This window comes from Daphnia magna, linkage group LG4 (assembly GCF_020631705.1).
Source record: "Daphnia magna isolate NIES linkage group LG4, ASM2063170v1.1, whole genome shotgun sequence".
Classification (NCBI taxonomy): domain Eukaryota; kingdom Metazoa; phylum Arthropoda; class Branchiopoda; order Diplostraca; family Daphniidae; genus Daphnia; species Daphnia magna.
In genome coordinates this window covers 4,484,450-4,508,722 of record NC_059185.1, presented here as the reverse complement: position 1 = coordinate 4,508,722, position 24,273 = coordinate 4,484,450, and the positions used below count along the sequence as shown (strand labels likewise).

At 40.4% G+C, this 24,273-nt stretch overlaps 2 protein-coding genes and 1 pseudogene across 2 annotated transcripts; 2 read left to right on the top strand and 1 right to left on the bottom strand.

Moving 5' to 3' along the window:
- The first annotated feature begins 105 nt into the window (after positions 1 to 105).
- On the top strand, positions 106 to 14,988 carry LOC116920680 (DNA-dependent protein kinase catalytic subunit). Its single transcript, XM_032926779.2, has 34 exons — positions 106 to 350; positions 451 to 629; positions 696 to 885; positions 961 to 1,073; positions 1,150 to 1,333; positions 1,404 to 1,618; positions 1,676 to 1,842; positions 1,924 to 2,075; positions 2,131 to 2,232; positions 2,302 to 2,544; positions 2,620 to 2,729; positions 2,826 to 3,029; positions 3,193 to 3,486; positions 3,545 to 3,776; positions 3,837 to 4,042; positions 4,107 to 6,897; positions 6,957 to 7,096; positions 7,170 to 7,417; positions 7,475 to 7,688; positions 7,754 to 8,200; positions 8,264 to 8,899; positions 8,997 to 9,245; positions 9,339 to 9,762; positions 9,817 to 10,015; positions 10,089 to 10,882; positions 10,964 to 11,236; positions 11,311 to 11,745; positions 11,822 to 12,196; positions 12,274 to 12,425; positions 12,489 to 12,595; positions 12,708 to 12,985; positions 13,066 to 13,625; positions 13,700 to 13,815; positions 14,578 to 14,988. The coding sequence occupies exons 1-33, from the start codon at positions 242 to 244 to the stop codon at positions 13,775 to 13,777; spliced, it is 11,100 nt and encodes a 3,699-aa protein (XP_032782670.2). The 5' UTR covers positions 106 to 241; the 3' UTR covers positions 13,778 to 13,815; positions 14,578 to 14,988.
- On the top strand, positions 14,161 to 14,988 carry LOC116920688. The gene is made up of 2 exons (XM_045171835.1): positions 14,161 to 14,354; positions 14,459 to 14,988. The coding sequence occupies exons 1-2, from the start codon at positions 14,265 to 14,267 to the stop codon at positions 14,867 to 14,869; spliced, it is 501 nt and encodes a 166-aa protein (XP_045027770.1). The 5' UTR covers positions 14,161 to 14,264; the 3' UTR covers positions 14,870 to 14,988.
- A 3,017-nt stretch (positions 14,989 to 18,005) lies between these two features.
- On the bottom strand, positions 18,006 to 23,170 carry LOC116920692 (annotated as a pseudogene).
- Positions 23,171 to 24,273: the final 1,103 nt, after the last annotated feature.

The following is a 24,273-nucleotide window of genomic DNA, read 5'->3' as shown; positions in this document are numbered from 1 at the left end:
TCTACTTGGCACCAATCGAGATAAATGCATTAATTAGAAGCATAAAAGAAAAAGCGAAACAAGGACGATTAAAGGTTTTTCTAATGAGTGGCAACTAAGCAACTGCTAGCAGCCGAAATCAAGATGCATCTACGCGCGATGATTTCCGTCGATGAAAACGTTGATTGTGCAATACACTAGTATTATTAATGTCGGAAGTTGAAACTAGAAAGTAGTGGGGAAACCACATAAATATTTACAAATGGAAAATATATTGGAAGATTACTTGTTTCAGATGCATTCTGCCACATGCTCAAATGTAGCGGAACAAGTAAATGATATCAAAGAAATTGTTCTCAAAGAAAAGAATGGTATGTAGTTGGAATAAGTTGCAACGAAACTTGATCTCTTCTTCCGTGACGGAGGGAATATTCAAATGCGTGCCTTTACTTGTTTATTGCTGTTTTCTAGAATCGGTTATCCCAGTTTTGTTGAACAGACAAAATGGATTAGTGCCCTTGTTGTCCAAGTTTCGAGATTTCAGAAAGGAAGGAAACACTGTGGAAATAATAAAAAATGTATTGGAAATTTTCGGTCACCTGCTGGAACAATTCATAGAAGCAATGAGTAGCCATTTGGTAGTTATCAAAGTAAAGTTTTAACCTCTGCTCTTGAAAAATAAAATGAGAATAATAGATATCTTTATCACCTTTCAGAATTCCACCTTGCAATATATGAACTCTAAAGATGCTAAATTACGAGAAACTTCCTATTCTGTTCTTTCCCAAGTTGTTATTGCTGCCCAGCAATCATCAGGAGAAGTAATAGATGAGTTGGATTTCTTTTTGCTTTCAAATAAGCTTTTTGAAAAAATGGCAGCATCTGCTGAAGATAATGCAAGCAAATGTAAAGAAATTTTCAATTTTGTGGTAAAATCATGTCTGTAATTATAATTGTCATATTTTGCAAATTATCTTTTAGCCAAAATGGAATTCCTAATGCTTATGGGAAGACTTGCTCAGTATTTCCCAAACACACTCAAAGAAAAGGCAAGCCGAATGATCAATCAAATACTTTATGAAATGGAAAAGGAGGTAATAAAATTTTTCAAATTAACCCACTTATACACATACTGTCTACTTGAATGGTGAATTTCTTTGCCTCTTTTAGATGAAACAGCATGATTATAAAGACAGAGTTGTAGGAGGCTGTCTGGAAGCTCTTAGAGGATTCCTCTATTCATTTCAATCAATTGTTAGTCAAAAGTCACTAGAAAAAATTCATGGTTACTTGCTAATGCTAATATCCCGAAACTCCACCGTAGAAAAAAAAGCAATTAGCTTTACTCCTAAAGGTATTTTTAAAGTTATCTTTTTATTATCTTACAAATTCTACCTTTATTTGCATTTTTTGTTGTTGTACAGCTGTATTAAACATGCTGGCGGAACACGCAGCGCTCTTCAACAAGTGGCTTTTGAGGCAATATAAAATGTGGTTCGATTCACTAAAAACTTATGTATTGCTCGACAAACCAGGGATCCGCGAAATTAGTCTGAACGCATTTGGAAAGTTTATCGAAGAAAGTATTAAATCTTTGAAAAGTGAAGCTGATGTAGCAAAAAAATCGACAGTGCTTGAGGTTCCGACAGTATTAAATGGCTTTGTTTGTTGTCTTATATTAAAAAATCTGCGTTAGTTTTTTGTCAGGAGCCTGTGCGAGGTTTTGGAATCTGATCGTTCGTCCCTTCAGTTCAGAACAGTTGGATTGAAAGCATTGGGCGAGTGCAGCTTGTCGGTCACGGGAGATAATATATGGCACATTTTTATGTACCTCTTTAATAAGACAGCTGTAATTTGCATCCAGTACGCATATATCATATAGTGAAAAATACTAATGCTGTAATATTTATTTTTATCTATTATTTTATATATTTTTTTTTATAGAGAGGATACTTCAAAGAGCTTGGATCTTTTGCCAGTTTGTCTTGAATCTCTTGGCCTTGTTCTTACGCACTGTACTACCCCACTGGGGACTGAAAGAACACAGCAGCTACAGAGAATGTTCGTCCACCTCTTCAAACGATATTTGGATATAGGTAAAACTTGTAGTAAAATGGAAAATAAATTGGTAATTCAAATGTCGATTTGTAGACGAAGGAAATCGATGTGGTCGGTCTGCCGCTGTGTTTTTGGTAGGTGTCCATGCTGCCATCGAGAACCAAATAGATTTTTCCACTTTTGTGAGAGATATTGGTTCGTATTGTTTTTTAGTTTTGCTCAAAGGTGTTGCAAATTTCTCAACTTCTCGCGATTCTGTTGCAGTGATCCAGAGCCTAATTCGTTCGACCCGACCAGAGCTTGATTCGGACAGTGTAAAGAAGTATACCTCCCTATGGATAACTCTTATTAATTTCTCTGGTCAAGCCAATCTCCCGTTCAGTCTGGAGGAACGTGCGTACGTTTCAGCAATATTAGACGAGCAGTTGGTTAGTGCCGTTTCTACGATCATCAGCCGTCTAGATTTGTCAACAAGCGAAGAAAACTCGAGTGAAGATGAATTTAAAGGTTTTTATAGTTTTTTATTTGTTTATTTTTTTTAACGTTTTCTGAGTTCTCTAACAATTAAGTATTTTGTTAAAGCTGAATATCTTCCCAGTAATCCTGCCGATTGGCAGTTGTTTCACAATCTTGTCGATTTACTCGAGGGCTTACTGAAAGCCGTTGAACCAATGGAACGGCTCCAAAATTCAGTAAATATGATGTTTAGTTAAACATTCAGTTTATCTTTTCTGGTTGTTTATTAGTATACCTTATAAAAATCTTCTTTTTTTTTTTTTTTTCCGTAGCTTATTCCATTAGGTGAAGCAGTTATTGGATTGTCAATGAAATTTCCTTTAATTCCGGGCCTGTACCGTATTTTGGCAACCCTATTGTCCATAATCGGACAAGTTTTGCCCATTGTTCAACATCCCCGTTACCAGTCTTATATGACAAGTCTGATTAATCGATTGTCGCAACTCTCGGATGATGTCCTCGTCTCTGCCGTCCAGGTGGAGATTTTTCTTTATGTATTTATATTTATGTACAAGTTTTATGCATTCTTTATGCATTCTTCAACGTATTTCTAATCTATTATTGTACATTTTAACATTTTATTTAAGCTTATATCTGTTTTCCCAGTACTTAACTAGCTTGTTTTGAAAACCTTCTAAGGCTGTTTTATCAAGTCCCACGTGGTTGGTTATCTCACTGAGTAGTTCCATTACTGGTGCCCTTGCTTCAGCCCTCAAACTTGGCTTGACTTATCCCCCCCTAGCTGAATGGCCGTTGGATGCATTGGAGCATTGGCAAACCACTTTGCCATTTTCAACATTCGATTCTATAATGGAAGAAGTCCTCCCGTGCCTAGAAGGTTATCTTAGCGATGTGGAAGAATTGGCTAAAGAAGTTACCTTCATTAGCGGCAAACGATTCAAAAGACGGAAACCAAATATTCAATCTACAGAAGTATTGCTAATTTGGCCAAGAAATTCTTTTTCCTCCATTCATAATCAATGCTTTGTAGGAACGCGAATCCTGGGAAAAAATACGGCGTAGAGTTGTGAGATTACTTGGACGCATGGGGCCTAAGTGTAGCCGTTTGGTTGCTCAAAACGAAGATCACGTTATTGCCAGGTCAGCCACTGGATGGCAAATCAAAGGCCATCTCGAGTTTGGGCTCCCGTTATCCGACATGAAGCCAATCATCCAACTCGATCAGTTTCTTCCACGCATACTGCATTTGGTTCTGCACACTAGTAAGAATAGCAAAATAATTTTTTCATAAATAGTGCGCTCATTAATGTTTCGGATGACAGGCGAGATAAAAACCAGAATGGCTGCCTGCGAGTTCCTTCACGCTTCGGTGATATTCTTAACTGGAACACATTCACGTCGTTCCGAAGATCTACGCCTTCGATATCCACTTGCACCCTTATATGCGAAGATATTTCCAACCATTTTGAATTTAGCCGCAGATTCTGATGAGATCATTCGTCAACTCTTCCGTGCGCTCTTAATTCAGGTAGAAGGCTCGATGCGTTTACACTAAATGTCGTGTTAGATAATAGCCTCTTCATGTACTACAGCTGGTGCATTGGTTTTCTCGTCCTGCCTTCTATCGAAAAGGATCCAGCGGACCTCGAACTGTTTTGGGAGCGGAAGCGGCTCTTTTAGTGGAAGTGTTAATGGAATCAGCATGCAGAGGGCTTGATGCTTCTTTAGTCCGCGATCTGGCTTGTGAATGCTTATTGGAATTCCTGAAATGGACAATCAAACAAAGCAGCGATACAACACTTTGGGAAGATCCAGCAACCCCAGAATTTCTCTTTCAAAAACTTCGGGCGTCAGCCACTCATCCGTCACACCACCAAAGGCATGGAGCTGCAATCGTGTTCAACAAGCTGTATCGCGTTATGCGAGAATCTGATCCACTTACGTCCATCTATACCCTGGATCTTTTGACCCATTTTGTCACTAGTCTGTCACTCGGAGAACGTGATCCTTTTTCATCGGAAATCCTTCATCAATCTAAACAGGCGCTTTACCACCTAACCCAAACGGTTAACTTGAAGAGAAATATCTTCGAACATCCAGATAGTCGGCGACGAGTAGCACCTTTCCTTACCCAAGGAACTCTGCCTGAGCTGCTAGATTTTTTATTAAATCATGCTTTAGGATCTCAGCGGCATTGTCGACAAATCTGTTTGGAACTCTGTGGCATTTTGGCTCGTCCGCAATCCTTAGCTGAAGTGATGATTCAATTTTTCTCGAGACAGCCACTTGAAAGTCATCTTCCGGGGAATTTTCCATTCTCAGCTCGTCTAGACGTCTATCGCCATTTACTTGGGTTAGGTGTGATTGACACAGACAAGTGTGACAGCGATGTTGACTTTTCAGATCAATTTGAAATCTTTGCCAAAAGCGTTGAAAGACGGCTCGACCAAGAACTCCCTACAGCAGAAGTGCCGCTGAGAGATACAACAAGTGAAAGCTTTCTGGCATGGCTAAGCTTTCTAACGGAATATTTAACAAAATCGCAAAACAGAAAATTGATCCGTACCAAAACATTGATCCGCACCTGTCTTCTTCCTTCGCGACTGGGGTTCTCTGATGCTTCTGGATCACAGCAACAATTCTACGCCTGTTTGGAAACCATTTTGCCTTTCTTGGCACCAGACAAGGAAGTCATAGAATCAGTTCTAAATTCTGAATTTCGATTGGAGTATTTGAATTTGGCCGAGACACGTAGTCTGGATATTATTCGGGGACTGATCCTAATCGTAAAAAGCGTCTATATGGGTGCTCATTTCCCATGCTGCAAATCATCGTCTGCGCTATTGAAATTAGCTGTTGAAAATGCCGTTAATAACGAGCCAACGTCGTTAAATTTCAGTGGATCTACTGGAGACAGCGTTTCCTCTGCAGTGCGTTTAAGGGCATCCTCCTTATTAGTAGAATTGGCTTTGTTACTTGGACTCAGCATGGAAGTGTTGTCTAATGAATTTAGAAATCCTGCCAACATTCCAGGCGCGATCATCACGTATGGTCAATATCTGCGCTCAAAGCTTGGTCACCTCGTCTTCCCGGTCGTGATTAATCAAATGACGAGCGTGCTACCTTTTATTCCTCAAGAGGGTAATGGTGATTCACAACAATGGGCATTACTTCTAGAACTGCTGCAAGCAGCCAATCAAACTCAGCGTTTCTCCGACAAAAGAAAATGGATCGTACAGAATGTGCTAGATTCGTGGAAAGTACTTAAAAAACATGCAGAATCTTACCGCCAACACTTCAATTTGCAGTTGTTAATAAACTGTCTCGCAAGCATCGACATCGATGTTGTGGGACGTAACAGCGATGTCAAGCAGTGGGTCATCGGCTGCTGGAACCAACGTACCGATGTAACCCTTGCTAGTGACCTAGTCCAGCTATTAAACGTCTTCATCGTCGATTGTTCCGAGTCCGAAGAAAAGACACTATTTGCCTCTTTGCAACAGTTTTTTACCCATAATTTCCCCAGCAAGAGCACCGAATTGGAAAAAGATTCAGACAAATCAGCTTATTTTTCCATATTTAATCGGATGATTGGGCTAATATGTGTCCCGGTAGTATTTCACTTCCTCGTCGATGTGTTTGCGTTAGAGCCCAACCATCCTTGTCTCGAGCCGTTTATCCAATCGGTCCAAAACGAGAATTGGACAGAAAGTATCTCCGGAACTTCGCTGGATAAAGTTTTGAATAGAATTTATCACCACGCTAAAACCCGATCGATTAACTGGAAGACCAGATTTGAAGCCATCGAAACGCTGTACACATCGTTATTGAAAGCGCTCCCAAGTTCATTTGTCGAACGTCATGTCAACGAGTTACTAGGGGACATTATCCAGATTTGTGAGGAAGCTCGTGGTGGAGTTGAAGCATTTGTACACAAAATTGTGGTCTGTGCTCTATTTGAGGTCGCTATCGTTCGTGTAGACTACCAAAATCTCACTGGTCACCTCAATGCTAATTTCTGTGCGTTGCGATGTGGTCAACAGCCCTCAGAAAACGGCCGGGATCTACTCAAATACATCATGCAGCTCGTGTTAAATATAAGAAAAGCTACGGCTCCATTTAATGAAAACGAATTGGAAATCTATCAGGACATGGAGAGATTTTCTTTTAGATTAGTCCTGTCAATCGCGTCGGTAACACCAACGTTGGACGAAGAATCTATGGATAAACTTATCTTCAGACCTATGAATCAAAAATTCGCACTCTGGAATGCCATGGTGGGTACGACTAAGCGTTACAATCTAGTGGCCGAAGTGGAACGTCATCGCAAACGGTTTCGTCTTCACCTCCTTACCGTCTCGAGTGAGAATCGGCCAACTAAAGGTTTAAATCCAAAATGAGTTTACCTTAAACGGAAGTGTTGCATTAACACATATTTATAGGCTACATTCCATCCCAGTTCTTATTTGGGTCGAGCCTTAGCGAAGACGTTTATCGTTTCGATTTCAACCAGGCTTCACTACCGACCAAGTTTGGCAGCTACGATGAAGAGGAGAATCTTCCAGTATCGTCACCAACCATCGTAAATTACAAAAATTTATTCACACATATTTGACAATTTTTTTTTTAAATGTTATTTGTCGTTCTAACTACAGAGCGACGCATCATCCGTTTTATATCTGACGTTAGATGACCTGAACAAACACTCGTGCATGAGTCTATTGGTTAATTTTCTGAACAACTTTTACGCCAATCAAACTTTGCTTGCTAATTCTGAACCTAAATGGATGATCACTTTACGAGAAGCTTTACTTAATCCCAACGCTCATAACAACGTTGTGTTATTCATCATTCGATTGGTTGTAAATTTGAAATCTATATTTCGAATTTACGCGAACTTCTGGTAAGCCATTTTGGGAACAAATGCTGGATTGAAATTGTAATTTTTTTAAATCGATAGGTACAAAGCGCTGCTAGTAGCATTACTGAGGAAAATTGGCGGGGAACCCCTCAACAGTTTATTCCGTGAGGCACTTGACATGATGCTCGAGTGGTCAAACGAAGCGCCGCCATCAGCTAACGATGTTGAATTCGCTCAAGCGGCGTCCAGTCTGTTGCAATTCATCCTGAGGAACATCGAGAATAAAAACGCGGAAATATTGCGAGATAACATAGTAAGTCTAATTCTCGTTATATCATATTATGGTTGATGATAAACTAAAGTGTGTACTTTCATAAGGAAATGGTCAGAGCCATATTTTTGGTGTGGAACAAGATCTCCTTAAATATACCTTATGAACTGGTTGAAGAATTGCTATCTCCCGATAAGAGCAAAAGAAAGTTGGGTTTGCTCATTTTGGATGCGATTGTTGTGCATGATTTTTTGCCGAAAAATCACGAATTCAATTCCCGTTTCAAGGAACAGTTGGTAAAATGGTTGACTTTGGATGAAAAACGGGATTTGACGCGTTCATGTGCAGCCCTATGTGGATCCATCCTCATCCGAGAGACTGATCACGAGTTTGAAAAGCTTGTCTGTGATGCACTTCAAATGTGGTATAATAGGAAAAAAGTCGATGTGTTTGTTGATCTCTTGTACGAAGTGGCAATCCGACACCCAGCCGTCCTCTCAACATTTGCTAGTTCCAATCTCTCACTGCTTACGGGCCTTTATGGAGGTCTGAAGGTAATAAAAACAACTTGAAATAGAGTTAAGTCAATTCTAAATAACGGGTTTATGCTCTAATAGTCACGGTGTCTAGAAGTCGTGGCAAGATCATGGTACTATATGGAAGACCCGTGGAAAGAAATAGGTTTTAAAACTATTGAATCCACTCTAAAAGGATCAAATCCTGCTGACTTGTGTCCGATGCTCGCCTTGGTCAAAGATCTCATCCCTCGGGTTGAAGTAGAGGAGTGGAAACCACTGTGGCCGACCCTGATTCGTCTGTCACGGCATCAGAACGTCGAATGTCGCTCACGTCTCTATGAAGTTTTCAAGAAAGCTTTTGATTTAAGTGGCTCTCATGACTCAGAATTCGCTCAAGCAGTTTTGAAAGCATGCAGTGATCAGGATGAAGAACTCGCTGTCAAAATGCAAAATTTTCTTGCTGAGAAACTGCCTAATGGCACTATGGATCGACTCCTAGCTTACGTGACGGATTTTTACTCTCCTGGGGCAGAAGACTATTTCCTGCCGTATTGTTTACACTTTCTCCTGGAGCGCACAACACAGAGTCATCTTTACCGAGAGCCTATCTTCGATCAACCCTTGGACGACGTCCCTTTCCAGTCATTTGATCTGCTTTCACTAAGTTCACAGACGGTCTCCCAACGACCATCTTGGAGTAATTTTGGCAGGGGATTTTCTTATGGAACGATTCAGGTAAATACAACTATCAACGTTTTAGATTTATTTTGTTGGTGCCCTTTGTAATCAAATTAATTGTGTTACAACCTGCATGTTCTTTCACACTGTGTAGCCTGGATTCCTTCGTGCAACGCAAAGTTCAAGCTCCGCTGCGTTTTCCTCAACTCAGTCACCTGCCAATTGGCTGATGGCAGAAACCCTTTCGACGGAACCTTCTTCCACGAGTAAAGCAGCAATGAAAAAAACAACGGAAACCGTTGAAAAAGAAACCTTTAAAAGTCCGCTGAAGTCTTGGAAAAGATTCACTACAACCGGGCCGCCGCCCGCGAAACCAAGTTATGAAAATCGGGGAAGAAGTGCAGTAAGTGTTTTGTTGTTGTTTTTTGTTTTTTTTTTTCGTTAAATTTCGTCAACAATATTAGCGAATTCCGTATTTTTGTTCTTGGAAACATAGAATAAAACATCTAGTCAACCGACGATTTACCGCAAGTACCGTACAGGTGAACTGCCTGATATTCAAATTCCGCCGTCTTCTCTCATCGCTCCACTCTGCGCTGTGGCACGCAATGATGCTATTATTGCCAAAACTTTGTTTTGCCATCTTCTTACCGTCTTGCGGCAACAAGTTAGAGAAATCCAAGGCGATGATAAAGAATTTGCATCGAAGTTGAATACCTCCCTCCAATCGATAGTGGAAAATTATCGGTTACGCAGCGGCAATTTCAATTTGGTAGCTGCCATCTTGGAATATTTTTGGACCAATACAGATGAAATCTCCATGGACTCCGGAAAATTAGTTCATCTGGTTAAAGGGAGTCATCTTCAGGCCTTAGGCATTTTGGTGCTTGAATCTTGTTTCCCAGATTGTCCATTTCCAGGTAAATATCGTTTTTGGTTGTGTTTTATCTGATAACGTCCATCTTTCCATTCAGAGCAAAGTAAGAAACCTAAACGTCAGGAAGTGAAGCATCAGAGTAGCTGGTTTCATGTAGCGAATCTGTATGGAGACATTCAAAATGTCGATAATGTTAGAGCGGTAGTAGCCCATCTAACAGACTGCAAAGAGTCAACTAAAAAAGCCATTGAGAGCGAATCGAAACACAACTGGAGGAGGGCTTTCGAATTTTACAGGTTTATTACCCTCTATGTTTTGTCGCCACCTTTCTGTAATTTACGTTTCTAAATCAACCGTCGTTCTTTACAGCCAAGTTTTCAAGAGCGACACTCCATCCTCAGCCGAAATGAATTTTTGCGACGAATATAGATTAAAGTGCCTCGAGGAACTTGGACAATGGGATGAGATCGGCAGCCTCAATCCCAAAAAAGAGCCATGGAATATCCGATTTCGTGTCCGGAATGCCTTGCAAAACTTTCAAGTTGGTCCCGCAGCCCGGGAACTTGATAACATTCCCTTGCCTACCGTCGATCCTGTTCTTTTGGCGGATTTGGCTGCATTGGCTTTACGGAATGGAAATGGGGATCGAGCTGCCATTTGTATTTCCAAGGCCACGGATAATTTCTCTTCTCGATACAGTCAGCTGTCTCCGTTGAATTTTGGAGGCCGCCGGAATCTCCTCGAGCACGTCTGTATTATCAGCGAGATTCAGACGTTCATGGAACATTCTGATATCATTCCGAATGCTAGTCACCCACAAACGGGTGACAGTCTTCTCGTATGGGATTCAATCTTAGCGCTGAGGACTTTTTTTGCGCAACGCAAGAAGACAGAAAGGAATTTAGCATCCGTTAAATCACTTCGTTTGAAACTGGCTACCATTGCCTTGGAACAAAAAAATACTGAGCTAGCCCGAAAACTTCTGGAGGGAGCTACCGATTTACGTGAGATGTTGCCGTTTCATTATTTGATACAGAGCAAAGTTCTCGCCATGGAATCATCGTTGGACTCCAATGTTGGAGCAAGTAATTTGGATCGGTTAATCTTGGCCAAGGAAACCATCAATCGTGCAGTAGCTGCCTCCACTGGTGTTCCGAAGGACGGTAAATTCCTACGCAAAATTGAAATTTTCGGATCGGGCATATGGACTAATATTGAAATAAAACTTAACTCTTTTTGCCTAGGCCGATGGGAAATCGATCTTGAAAGATTTGAAGCATCCCTATGCGCACAAGTATTTCAACTGGTCGATAACATACAGCCTAAAGAATTGACTAGTAGGCATGCAAAGCTAGTTGAGCTATGGAATGTTCAACCAAGAGAGATCATCCAGACTGGACTGAAACATGCGGAACGCCAAGCCCAAATTGCTGAAATGCAAGGGATCAAACCCGACATGGCAGAAGCCTATTTCATTTTTGCCAAATATTTCTCAGAATGGAAAAATGTCATCTCGGGTAAAAATTTGATTTCCGGGCGTTTAGCAATAACAAGTCCGATTTATTAACAGTTTTTTCCCCTCAATATGCAGATGAGGAGTATAGACTTGGCCTGACGCGATCAGTTCTTTCTTCTATGCGTTACGGATCAGTTGATGGCCAGGGCTTGTTCCCCCTTGTAATCTTGGCATTAAAAGACGACTGTGCGTTCACCCATGCATTTGAGACTTTGCGCTGTGACGTTCCCTTATTCATGTTCTTGCCTTGGGTTAATCAGCTTGTTTCTTATTTCACCTCCTCGTCGGCGATTCCAAAATTGCTGATAGATATAGCAAAACAACATCCCGTCCACGTCAAAATACCCTTTGGCCTCACGCGATCCAGTCTTGGTGTCGAAGTGCTCGCTCAAAGTGAGACTCGCCTTCTTGAATCTAAGCTGTTGACTGACCTAACATGGGAAATGTTTTTGAAAAGTATTGACTACCTTAAGCCCCCAGAAAAAGCTGCACGTCAGCTGTTGAATTCAGGTACATATTGTTTTCTTGCATTACATTTACTCGCATAGATAATCTGTATCGTCCTTTGTCCCTTTCTTTTCAACAGAGACTTATGCAAAAGATTTTCCAATCTTTCAGTCAAAGTATCTGAATTTGCCTCCGCCAACAGCTAGGTCAGCCCATGGCCACGTTCACTATTCGTTTAGCCAGGCATTTACGGGAAAATTTCAGGAGACGTTGGATCAAGGTCGAATGAAATCACTTTTAAATTCGCTGGAGTTCTTCAAAAAGAAAACTTTTCCTGGTCAGAAAAGCCTTCGAGATTATTCTCCATGGTTAGCAAATTACCGCATCGACGACGGGATCGTAAATTTGTTGGAACTTCCAGGATTAAAAGGCAAGACCCTTAAGGTAGAAACCTTTAGGGACGAAATTCAATATCTTCAGTCAAAACAGCTTCCAGTACGGTTAACCATCGTAGGTTTGTTGGAATTCGATTAGTGTTTCATTGTGCCTTTTATAATAATCTTGTATTTGCATTTTAAACGAACGTTTTAGTGAACGGTGCCGTGGAATATCCAATCCTTGTTAAACATGGTGAGGACTTGAGACAGGATGAAAGAATCGTTCAGTTACTCAACTCGATCGATGTAGCGCTCGTCAGGGATGTGGAAAGCAGAAAACGGAGTCTGCGGATTCGCACCTTCCAGGTATTTGTTTAAATTATTTTCCTATTTTGAGCCTAGGTTGGTAACACCCGTGTTTTATATCAGGTCATACCGTTGACAACAGCTTTCGGTATATTGCAATGGTTACCCGAAACACTTACTTTAAAAGCTTTTCTAGAAACCGACATTAACTTCCGCTCTTCTTTGAAGTCGTAAGTAAAAGACATGGACTATTTCCGTTATTATTTGCTATTCTTTAGTGATTATGTATTGGTTTCTACGTTATGTTATTATGGACTAATCCAATAACTGTATATTCCATAGTCTCAAGCCCGACTTAGAAAGAAAATTGTCAGCCAATAACCCACTCCATTTTATGACTGCAACCCAACTGCAGCTTCTGAATGACTATTCCAATTTCGCTGATCGAGTGTATCCTTATGGCCTAAGAGGTGCTTTGAAAAAACTCAGCCAATCACCAGAATCATTTTTCTACCTACGAAATCGACTGGCGACCTCGCATGGCACTCAGTGTTTAGCTCTTTGGATATTAGGCGTAGGAGATCGACACCTCTCGAATTTCCTGGTCTCAACTAAAAACGGTAAGCTACCTCCCTTTTCGCTTAAAAAGGTATGCTGTTTAATGAAGTTTGTTTGCTTTTTTTCCTTCTAAATGGGACAGGTGATATAATCGGTATTGATTATGGCATGGCGTTTGGCATGGCCACGTCCCAACTTCCCGTGCCAGAAGTCGTACCCTGCCGATTGACAGCCCAGTTCCAATTTCTAATACCAGGCCTTAGTCTTAACGGTTCAGTTCGTGATAGTATGGTCCACACGTTACGCGTTGCAAAAGCGGAATCAGGTTCAATCATTGCGGCATTATCTGTTTTTGTGACCGAGCCTACCCTCAATTGGTTGAAAGAGGCTGAGAAAATGACAGAGAATCGATTTCAAGCTACGTTTACCAAAGAATCAACTAACTGGTCACCCACGCAAATAGTTGGAAGAACCGATAATTTACTAAATGGATTCCACCCTTCCGTTATCACCTGTCAAGATTTACAAGAAAACAAAATTTTCTTAACAGCAGACGGTCAAAAGCTTTTACCTCAACTAATTGCCGTTGTCCGAGGAAATCGGAGCATGTTAACTAGTCTCGAGACTATTAAAAGAAAAGTTGAACCTCATTCGAGTCGTCGAGCAAGTATGCCGCAGCAAGGGCTGTCTTCTGAGCAACAGGTTAGCGGTTCTCAATTTTTTTTAATTAATCGATTAATTCAACCAAAGATTAATTCATTCTATGTACCCTGTAGATCGAATGCCTGATTGAGCAGTCCACAGATCCGGCATGTCTAAGCCGAATGTACTGGGGATGGGAGCCTTGGATATAAAGAGCATCCACGTGGTTGAAAATCCATGATTGAAACTGGTATGTGGATAATTTTTTTGTAAATAGAAGCTTCTCGAAGCCGAGAAAAAAATTATTGGGTGCAATTGTAAACCAAATAATTGCTACACTATAGCGAAATAAAGGTGACGGACTTTACACAGATTCGATCCCGATTTTTAAATTGATAATGCACCTAGTTGTCGAATATGTCAAGAAAGCCAGCAAACAATATTTAACATGTTAATAACATAATAAGTATACGTATAGTCGAATACTCAATCACAAGTTCCGTTTTACCAGTGCAGTCAGGTTAGACTTCAGAAAGGCGGAGCTAAAACAGGCAGCGACCTTGCTCCTCCTATGCATCGCCTCCTATTTTAGTTTCGATTTATTTACCTGTGTCGTCTGCATTAGGTGTAAGCTTTGTCATTCAGACGTAAGTAGGCAGTTTTTAGACTGGTGCCAACAAACCAGTAAATTGCGGGGAAATGCGTTTGTTCATCTTCCTTGTCTTATTTGTGACATGGATATATTGTGACAAATCATTGGTGAATGATAGCAACACACATTTGATCGAGGTAAAATGATATTATTGAACATTAACAAAATTATCAGCCTCCTCGGGAGGTCAATTAACAGACAAGCAACGAATTCTATTGGCCAAAATATTTGCCTGTAACAGGAAAATCGTGTTAAAAGAACCCTTGTCGGTTCACCAATTGCAAACCCATCTCGGCTGAGCGTGATTCTACAGACGGCACAAACGAGAGTAACTTCAACTTTGATTCGTTCGCTTGTTAGCTTAGAACGGAGATGGTTGGAAGTCTCATCGAAGATATCTGATTCAGTCCCGTATATAATTCGCAGCATCATCTCTACACTATCCATAATCTTCGCTCCCTTAATATATCTGGCGAAAGTAGCAGTTCAACCCCTGGCCATTTTCAGAAAGAAACGTAACGCAGATCTGGATGTACCTCATTTGGAATTTTCTCTTCCAAAATGGATGGATCAAAGGGAATCGTGGGTGAAGATGTACAAGCCATCCGATGATGCTGTTTCTATCAAACAGAATCGCGACCAGGAGGGTTAGTCAGATGTTTTCCTTTGTTATCCAAGTACATGTACCCATGCAATAATCCCTGTTCAAAAGAAAATGGTTTCCGCGATGTCATCGTTAGCAAAAATTATAAATTGCTGTAGAAGAAAAGAGTTCACTTTGTTTGTATTGATTCTTTTTTTTCTTCTTAAACTATAACGTCATATCAACCATAGCTAAATTGGCAAACTAGTTCACATCTTCTGGTTCTCTTCGAAAAGGGTAGGAACTTAAGTTGGATTAGTTGGAGAGAATATCCTAAAATCTATCGGTGGATGTAGGAGTAAAACGTGTTCTTAATCAAATCTTAATCTGATAAGAAATTCTGTCTAGACGACTAAAATGAGCACCAAGTGTACCGGTTTTCACGATATTTTAATTAATAGATGGCGTTTTGCAGTTATCAAGATTTTCGCAACCTTGTTTGAGCTGGCGCGCCAGTTTAGTAACGCCGTTTGACGTAGACAACTGTTTTTCGCTAGTTAACCGTTTATTTCGTAATTAATAAGCTTATAGATAACTTACTGCCATCTATCGATCGAAGTTGACGACCACAGGAGGGATTTGAATAGACCTCGCCCTCAAAGAAGAGGGAGTCTACTAAATATTGTGTTTGTCGCTCGATTGTTAAATCGTCCGTGACAGCAACCAGCAGTTTCACCAGTTGTTTTGTCTCATTTTCTGCGGCCGAAGGTAGGGTTTCACCTTATCAGCTACTGAACTAGTAGCCTGCATTCCTGCTATCAATGTTGCCAATATTTTAAGCCCGGCTAGCACAGTAGCGCCAGTTAGTTTTAACGATATCGTGCGTTGTTTTTCTTTTAAGCCCGACTAAGCTTTAGGGGCACTCACCCCCTAGCTTCGCATGAAGGAGGAAAGTCCGGAAGCAAATAAAGTGAGGGACCCTAGCTTAGTCAGGCTTATTTAGTCGGGCTTAAAATACGAACAACGCACGATTTCAGTAAAACTAGATGGCGGTGTTGTGCTTCTTCACCAACACTGGGTCACGCCTATTTCCCCCCGGCAGCCTGGGGGCACTAAAATCAAAATGTGCTATTTCCCTCCGGCTACCGGGGAGCGCTGAAGTCAAAATTGTCTATTGACCACCGGCTGACACCTGACAGGGACAAGGTGTAATCCCACGAAGCTTACAGGTACGATTTATGCTTCCTTTTTAAATCTCAAAGTGTATTAGTTCCGACTGGTTTCATGTTTTCAGTTGTTGTCGAGTTGAATTTTGACAAAATGACATTCATTGTTTTGTTATGAGTGTGAAGAGAATACTTTATTTATGATGACTGCAACATTGATGACTTTACTCTTCAATTAAAACTATTCTTTATGAATTGTCTTCATCATTACTCGATCTATGCGAAAAAAGCTTAGATTGTAAACACTGTGTTTTTTTCTCACATTAAACACATATACAAATGTAGCAAATCCAATTATGTTTCCTGACACACATCTTTTAATTTATTTTTAGGAGCAGCTAGTTATTCAGGCTATTACAACAAAGTAGGAATGTTCATCGAAAAAAGGCATACGTTACCAGGCAAATTGGTTACTTGAATGCGTGATTTTACGAGTGAAAAGTCCAAAAGCTTACGAACATTTACGGAAAGGGTTACTACCACTACCACATCCTGATACCCTTAGAAGACTTATCAGGAGAATTCAAAGAACGTTTGGACTGAACCAATTTTCGATAGACTCGATCGGAAAAAACCTGCATGGAAAATTAAGATGTTTTAGGAGGGGATCTCTTGTATGGGATGAGATGACGGTTAAAAAGGCAGTGAAGTTCAACAGACAAAAGAGGAAATTTGATGGATTCCCTGATTATGGAGAGGATGTTGATCCAGAAAAGAGAGGAAAGCTTGCTGACCATGCACTGGTGTTAATGTTTCGTCCATACAGGGCCAAATGGGTCCAGCCAATTTGCGTCTAATATGCTACGAGTGGGGCAGCTAGTTCTTCTATGCTTCAAAAGTTGGTGATTAGGGCCATTGCTGCCCTTTAAACAGTAAATGCAATCGTCTCTAATGTAACCTGTGATGGTCACCAAACAAATAAGGGTGTTCACAGTCTGTTTGGGTTTAGCGGAAAGATGGAAAGGATTACTTAATGGATCGATCACCCTACTGAACCTAACGAAAAAATACATTTTATGTTTGATATTCCACACATATTCAAATGCATCAGAAATAATATGATGTCTGTAAAGAATTTTCAAGTAAGTTTGAAGTAATTTGTTAGATAATTTAACGTAAACCTTTAATAAAAATGATTCTAAACAGTTCGGCGGAGACAACATCGATTACGATCAATTTAAGCTGCTGATTAAAACATAGGAGGAATTTGCTACCAAAATTTGCCCAAAACTTACTCTCTCTCACATTTACCCCGACCATTGGCATAAGATGAATGTAAAACTAGCTACTCAAGTAATGATAATAGATTTTGGAATAAGGAAATATTAACTTACATTCATATGCTTCTTCTGTTAGCTATTTTCTCATACTGTGGGGTCCGGATTCAAGTACATCAGAGAAGAATGCAAACTTCCCCAGTTTGCCGAAACTGTATCATGTACATTATCCATGTAATGGTATTCTTCATGGTTTCACCAACAAGTATCATCAATCAATCCCCCTGAAAAGTGAAGAACAGCTCTGGGTTTAAGAATAAAGATTGGGTGCCACTGCTAAACGCCAACTGACAGTTCCAAGCACACATTCATTGGGCAAAGCAAACGAAAGAGTCCATTCTTAAAATCGTCATGTGACGCTTCTCTTTGCAGTACCTTTTCCGCTTACCAAAGGCGCCGGAGCTGTTCTTTACTTTTAGAAGCCTACGTACCCTTTCCTACAGTCATACTTTACGGTGCCAATCTGAATAGATCTTAACAATTTGCGAACATGTATAACATTTTCTGAATGTTCAATTTCAGGAAATTGCATGACGCCTCGAATGGTCTTTCGCTTGTTTTTGGGCGACATCCGAAAGTCCCCAAAAGAATTAGATTAACAATTCCGCTAAAAAGGGTAGTTTTACAAGGGACAGCAACAACAACCCAACTAGCTACACATTAACGTTTAATTTGTTCGACGAAAAACAAATGCACCCATTATTTCCAACAAGTGTGCACATATATTTAAGGAATAGTCAACAAGTCAGCAGGTGAACTCCTCTTAAAAGGCAAATTTAAGAGATTTTCGCGACACAACGAAATACCTCAAGCAACACCTTAATGCAATTACCTTTAAGATGTTCTACTACACGGCCGTGAAGGCGCAACTGACAAACCTTTTCGGAATCGTTATGATGAGTCTTTATGGCATCAGCGTGAAGTAACCCTATGCGAAGCGGACTCAACTAAATCCGGTCTCAAAGCAGAAAGCAACTCACGTAGAAAGTCAAACTTGCTTTAACAACCTAAACAATTCAAAACATCAAATCTGATCGCTGGTATGAAGAAGATATGAGAAGCCACTTCCTGTAAAAGAACTCGGTCATAGAACAATAATTATAAACCGTAGAATTTGAGATGTGACAGCCCGACGTATCAATTAATCTCGTATCAAATTATGGCCAATCATAAGATTCTGACCGGTCTAGAAAAGTAAATTAGATTACCCGAAGATTGAGCCCAACGGCTGGTGTCGTATGCCTACACGACACAGGCCCCCTCCCCCGCTTCTATAGCCAGGGGGGTGGGGGGTGGGGCTGGTGTCGCGTTCTTCGCCGACTATAGCTCCCCCTGCAAAAACGGGGGGGAAGCTGGTGTATACCATGGTAGGTAACTTCCCTAACAGCAAATTTGAAACTCGAAATCCCATCAGTCATAGAGGGGTTGGTTCACGCAGGATGACGAAAGGCAGAGAAAAAAGGGGTCAGTGTAGATCGTGTACTTAAAACGTGGAACTGTACGGCGTGGAAGTTGCCTGGAAATGGGAGGAGCCAAAGGTGGCTCTTCCACGGGCATACCAGGTTGCGCAGTGAACTAGATAGGCATCATGTAGGATTACCGTAACAGCTTGGGCTCTGCCTTTTCGTGAGGCTCTGAAATAATAAAGATAAGGAATTACAAATCACTGCGAGTATTCAACAAAGAAACGAAGTACCCGAGTGATACTATAGCAAAGTCAGGATTATTTTCCGAGGGCTGGTCAAGCAATAACGATCCATTTTGGATGGAAAAGCGATACTCAGTCAGGTTGCATCTATTCAGGACATGGTCTTTAATTTTGAGTGAATATTCACGAGTGACGCGCTGAATATCCATCGGTCCAGTGATGGATTGGACATCACTTGTGCCAGCTATCAGGACAAAATCGGTGAGATTCTGCCCGTTAGTAGTTCGCAACTCGATATTTCGGATTTCTGATGATGAAAGACCAGTGGCCAGTATTGGGTCTGGTTAACAGAGACTGACAACATCGTTGAGAAATTCAGATGACCGCCATTAAATAAGCCAGGAGTGACGTCCTTTTCGACAGCGATAGGACGGAGCGTTTTATTTTTATTTATTTTTTTTTTTGTTCCAGAGATTGTTTTGGGAACTGTCATATTCACCAATTGACTTAAATATTCAACATTGAAGCTGTTGATAGTGTCCGTTTCAAACGAGGCCTGTGTTGTGCAGGTTGACATTAGCGTGCAAAGAGTAATTTATAAAATTAAATGAGAAGTAATACCATAAATGTTACGTGACCGTGAATCGTAATCTCTGGCCACTGTACGAAATCCAGAGTTTTTCTTCTTAAACCTTTGGAAACAATATCGTTGACATCTCGGCCGTTCAGTGAACTTTCGATGAGCTAATCTTCCTTTTCTAAATGTCGCTTAAAATGTACGTGTTCATTAATGGTTGCGTCCTCGTCTATCGTAGCTGCAGCCGCAACAAAATCATCCAACATAACTCCAGCCTCCATATTCAGTGTGATGATGTCACCCGCTGAACTGATGACGTCGCCATCAACGGTGACGTAGGATGTGAAGAGTGTGCCACTGTGCCTGTAGAAAAAATAGCAAGGAAATCATTGAAAATTTCAAAATGAATGGTTAAAAATGCCTGTTACCGTATGGGATCTGTTGAGGAGAGCTATGCCTTGCGGAATGTTCAGATTATTCAAAGTCTCCTCTACAGCCATGTTTTCGTGAATGGTTAGCTGCTAAAAGGTGTATAATAAAGGCCCTTGTTAAAACCCAAAGAACGTTAAACATTGATTAACTAAATAAACCTTTGTGCCAGAGATATGGAAGTCTCCTTCCTTCTTGGCAACGTCTTAGTCCAAAAACTAGAGTTTTACTCCGTTGATATCGGTCAGGTCGTGAATCACCATATCCCCGTGTACGGTAATATTGTCAGTGAACTACACTTCAACATTGAACGTCTGGTTGGTTCTCGTCAGAAGAAATCACTATCGAGGAAGCGTTCCATGAAGGTCCGAGTAGTAATATAATATTTTCTTTCATTACAACTTCAAAGGGCATTCGCACGTTAACAGGGATCGATTGGTCTATTGATTTTGTCCAATAGCAGTTTTGGGGAAGTTTTGAAAGATCAATCGTATTGATCTTATGGACAGAAGCAGCGTGCGCGGCTAAATCACCGTTTGCGTTAATGTTCGAGTCTATCCGCAAAGACGGTGGATCCAACAACTTGATGATATCCACGCTGTTAAAACTTCCGTTTTCCATGACCAAATTATTGATGACCAAGTCATCTGAGATCTGTACCTGACCCAGCACAATGTGTGTATCATTTTCATCACTGTACAGGAAGTCATCCACATTTCGTTCATTAATATCTGGACAGCCAATATTTCCTTGGGCATCTAGGACGTCGACTTCAATACTCGCTAGTATAGTTTGCTGGCCCGAGGTGCTCAATAAATCTTTGATAAGGAGATCGTTTAGAGAATCCACTTCAGCATCGTCAACAAGCAAAGGAACAGTGAAATTGACAAATCCTTTAACAAAAAATGTTATCAGACTGCACTGATTTTAATTTATGATTGGCATTACCTTTATTTTGATCTGGTGGGCATTCTTGTCTATGAGTACTCCTGGGAGTACGGATACGTTTATTCCGTTAATCCAGTCCCTGCGGAAGCTTCCACTACCTGAACAGGACCGACGATCCGCACCAATCCAGTGAAATGCTGCTCTTTCTCGCTTTTCTGTAGAATCAGTTTCTCCGATCATGCCCTAAAATCACGTTGCAACACATTGTTAGTTAAAACAAAGAAAATTAAATTCGAATGTAATGTTAGCGAACCTCATTGACGGTGTTGGTTTTAACATTGTTTTTAACTTCGATAGCGGAAAATGATTTCGTCCCTTGAATGACGAGATGTGAGGTATTCTTTCGCAATGTATCCACCACAGCTACACCGTTGATGGAGTTATTGCCAACGTCGATATTACCTCGGACATCCAAACTAAGCAAATCAGCACCTCCATTGATTTTCCCTCCGGATTTCAGTAGATCTCCGACTCACACATGATGAGGAACAGTATGATCTGGTGAAGAGTAGCGCCATGCTTGACGGGAAAATTCATCCCAATCCCGACCGTTAATAATGCACCATTGAGACGTAGACGACCCTAAAAACATGACGCCGTTATATTCGTTTCTTCGACTAGTTGAATGAATAGCTGCTCACCGTAAAAGTGGTGGAGCTTGTGGAGTACAAAAGATTTTGTATTTTTTGGGAGAGACTTTTTGCTTTCAATTTCTTTTGGTCTCACAAATCCTTCGCTAAAGTTGTACAACACCTAAACAGACCCCAATCTCTAACAATTAAATCGTGGACAAATGCGGATTTAAAAAATTTACCTTAATTGTGTCAATCACAGGGGATTGAGAGAAATTCATTTGTGCGATAACGACAGTGCCGTTGGCGGTTACATTGTCTTTAAAATGAACCACGTTGTTCTTTAGTTCTTCAACGTGGGCCATAGTGCTCGTTACTACGTTTTGAAATCAGGGAATCGACATCAATGAGGCACTTTTCCAAGGGATCGATTCTTCGACTCTTCGCGGAAGTCTTCTAACATTTGAATGGCGAAACATTCTAATGGCCACATAAAGGTGGGCAGAACTTGATCCGTCTAGGCGAGGCCACATAAAGATGGGCAGAACTTGATCCGTCTAGGCGAGGCCACATAAAGGTGGGCAGAACTTGATCCGTCTAGGCGAGAAAGAGTTGCAATAGGTTGGCCATCAAAATTGTCTTCCGATGCAGCAAAAACAGGGTGAAAGTGACCAGATGTATCTGATGCGTAAAACTGAAAGCGGCTCTGGAAAACATTTATAATAAACTATGAGTATTGTAATTTGATAACTCCATTCTTGTGAGCTGATTACTTGGGAATCAAAAGCATTTAAAAGCATTGAAAATAAGGAATTGTCGATTCTTAATCATCACTGATTCCCTCCTGCTGAATGCGCATCCAGGAAACAGCACTAGAAGTCCGATCGTGCGGCAGAATTTGCCACTGTAATAACATTTCCCCTATAGCATTCAATAATTTAAAAGATAAGTATAAAAACAAACGTTTCACAGTTTTAAAGGCAGTTTAAATGATACCTTTAAGGCAATAGATGTAGGAATTATTTGATCCTACTAGAAGAAGGCACCACTGAGCTTCCGTTAGAAAAGTATCAAACTGGAACACTCAATCCAGGTCAATGTTTAGAATTTCCAATTACTCCGTATCCTCCGCATCAGTGATTCGCCTCAGATGGACGGAGGAATCTCCGTGAAGTAGCACCAAGTTAATAGTATCGGATGACTGAAAGACACCTATTTTCCAAAGATCAGGAGCCGCAAAAGCGTGCTTCATATCATATAGTGGTCCCTAACCACTCATAGATTCTGCAATGATGACCGTGAAATAAGTCCATTAGATAATCAGTAAAAAATGACAAAGAATTTACATGCATTCCAATCTGGAGTTTCAACAATATTGCATTGCACCAAGCTGTATGGCCAGAGCCATGTACAGGGTTCCTTTTTGTTCGAAAAAGACACAGTCTTCGAGTACCTCGCCAGTGATTTGATCGATACTAACTAGTGTCATCCAAACCGGGCTTTGGAGCAAATATAAACGAAATAACGAAAAGCGTACAAGTCTTCTATTGCTCGACGCAGTTACGTTCTGCTTGCTCAGTTCGTTGATTCGGCTTACATTTGACCTAGTTATACTATGCCATTCCCTATTCTGTTGCCAAAAGAAAGGATTAGTGATTAAGAGGTTTAGAACTATATGATCATTAATTTTTTTTTAAAGAGTTGCTCTAATATCACAGTTTAGGGTCTTTGTAAGATGAGTTTGTCTTTGATATATAGATTTAAAAAAAAAGACCGGTTTAAATTACAAAGTTCAGTTCTTTTTAACTTCTTTTTCAGTCCTTTCGAAACTTTAAAAGTGTGTGAAACGTTATAAGAAGTTTTCAGCGTAACTACGCAATAGGAATCCTGCATAGTTGGTCAACTAGAAACTAAAAACAGTTAAGATCTCTGACAAACTAATGGAAGCCAGAACATCAGATATTTCATTCAGAATTGGCATGAAGATGGTCCAAAGGATGTCAAATGAACCTACATAGTGTTTGGCCAAACACCTTTGACCAACACAGTTGCACATTCTACAGACATTCCAAGAATATACTTACTTACCTACTTAATGAGAGGCTATTGCTGCTTTTTTCCACTTAATCACTTTATACTGCAACCAAACATATGAAGCTCTGCTCTGTAGCTTGGGAGGGGCAAAGCCGCAAAGGCATGTTTTCTCTAAAAGACATTTTGTTAAATGGGTTTTATGTTATCACATGTAAATTTTTACCTGAAAATGTAAAAGGTACTTTTGCTTGTTTAATGTTACCATATTCATCATTGATCATAGAACTACCATGACCATTTTGTAGAAATCTTGAATACAATAACAGAAGGAGGCTGGAAATGAACAGGCTACTTACGCAATCATATTGAACTTGCATTCCAGATCTTTTCAAACTGAAAAACAGTGAGTTTCCAAATACATTGAAACACAGGCAGCACAAGGCCAATAAGCATCCTATATCAAATCATAAGAAAAAATACGGATGAGATTAAATAAAAACCAATTTGTATCCAAAGTTAAAACAACCTTTCAAAAACCTTTTTTTTTGTCCACAGCACTGCTAACATTACAGATGATAATGTCCTTACCGCGACCTCCATTGATCATTTCAATGGATCTCTCAATTACGATCATTCAATGGATCGATGAAATTACCTGTGTCGGAATCAAACACCCTAAAAAAACCCGACATAACATATGAGTAAGTGCCAACTGCCAATGTGCCTTACTCCGTTTGAATTTGCTCCGCACAATGTATTTTC

Bases quoted from the DNA above. Each gene is read 5' to 3' on its own strand.
- LOC116920688 (XM_045171835.1), top strand. From the start codon at position 14,265: ATGCGTTTGTTCATCTTCCTTGTCTTATTTGTGACATGGATATATTGT. The intron at 14,355-14,458 runs GTAAAATGATAT...TGCCTGTAACAG, and splicing joins GCAACACACATTTGATCGAG to GAAAATCGTGTTAAAAGAAC.
- LOC116920680 (XM_032926779.2), top strand. From the start codon at position 242: ATGGAAAATATATTGGAAGATTACTTGTTTCAGATGCATTCTGCCACA. The intron at 2,730-2,825 runs GTAAATATGATG...TTTTTTCCGTAG, and splicing joins TGGAACGGCTCCAAAATTCA to CTTATTCCATTAGGTGAAGC. The intron at 11,237-11,310 runs GTAAAAATTTGA...CTCAATATGCAG, and splicing joins ATGGAAAAATGTCATCTCGG to ATGAGGAGTATAGACTTGGC.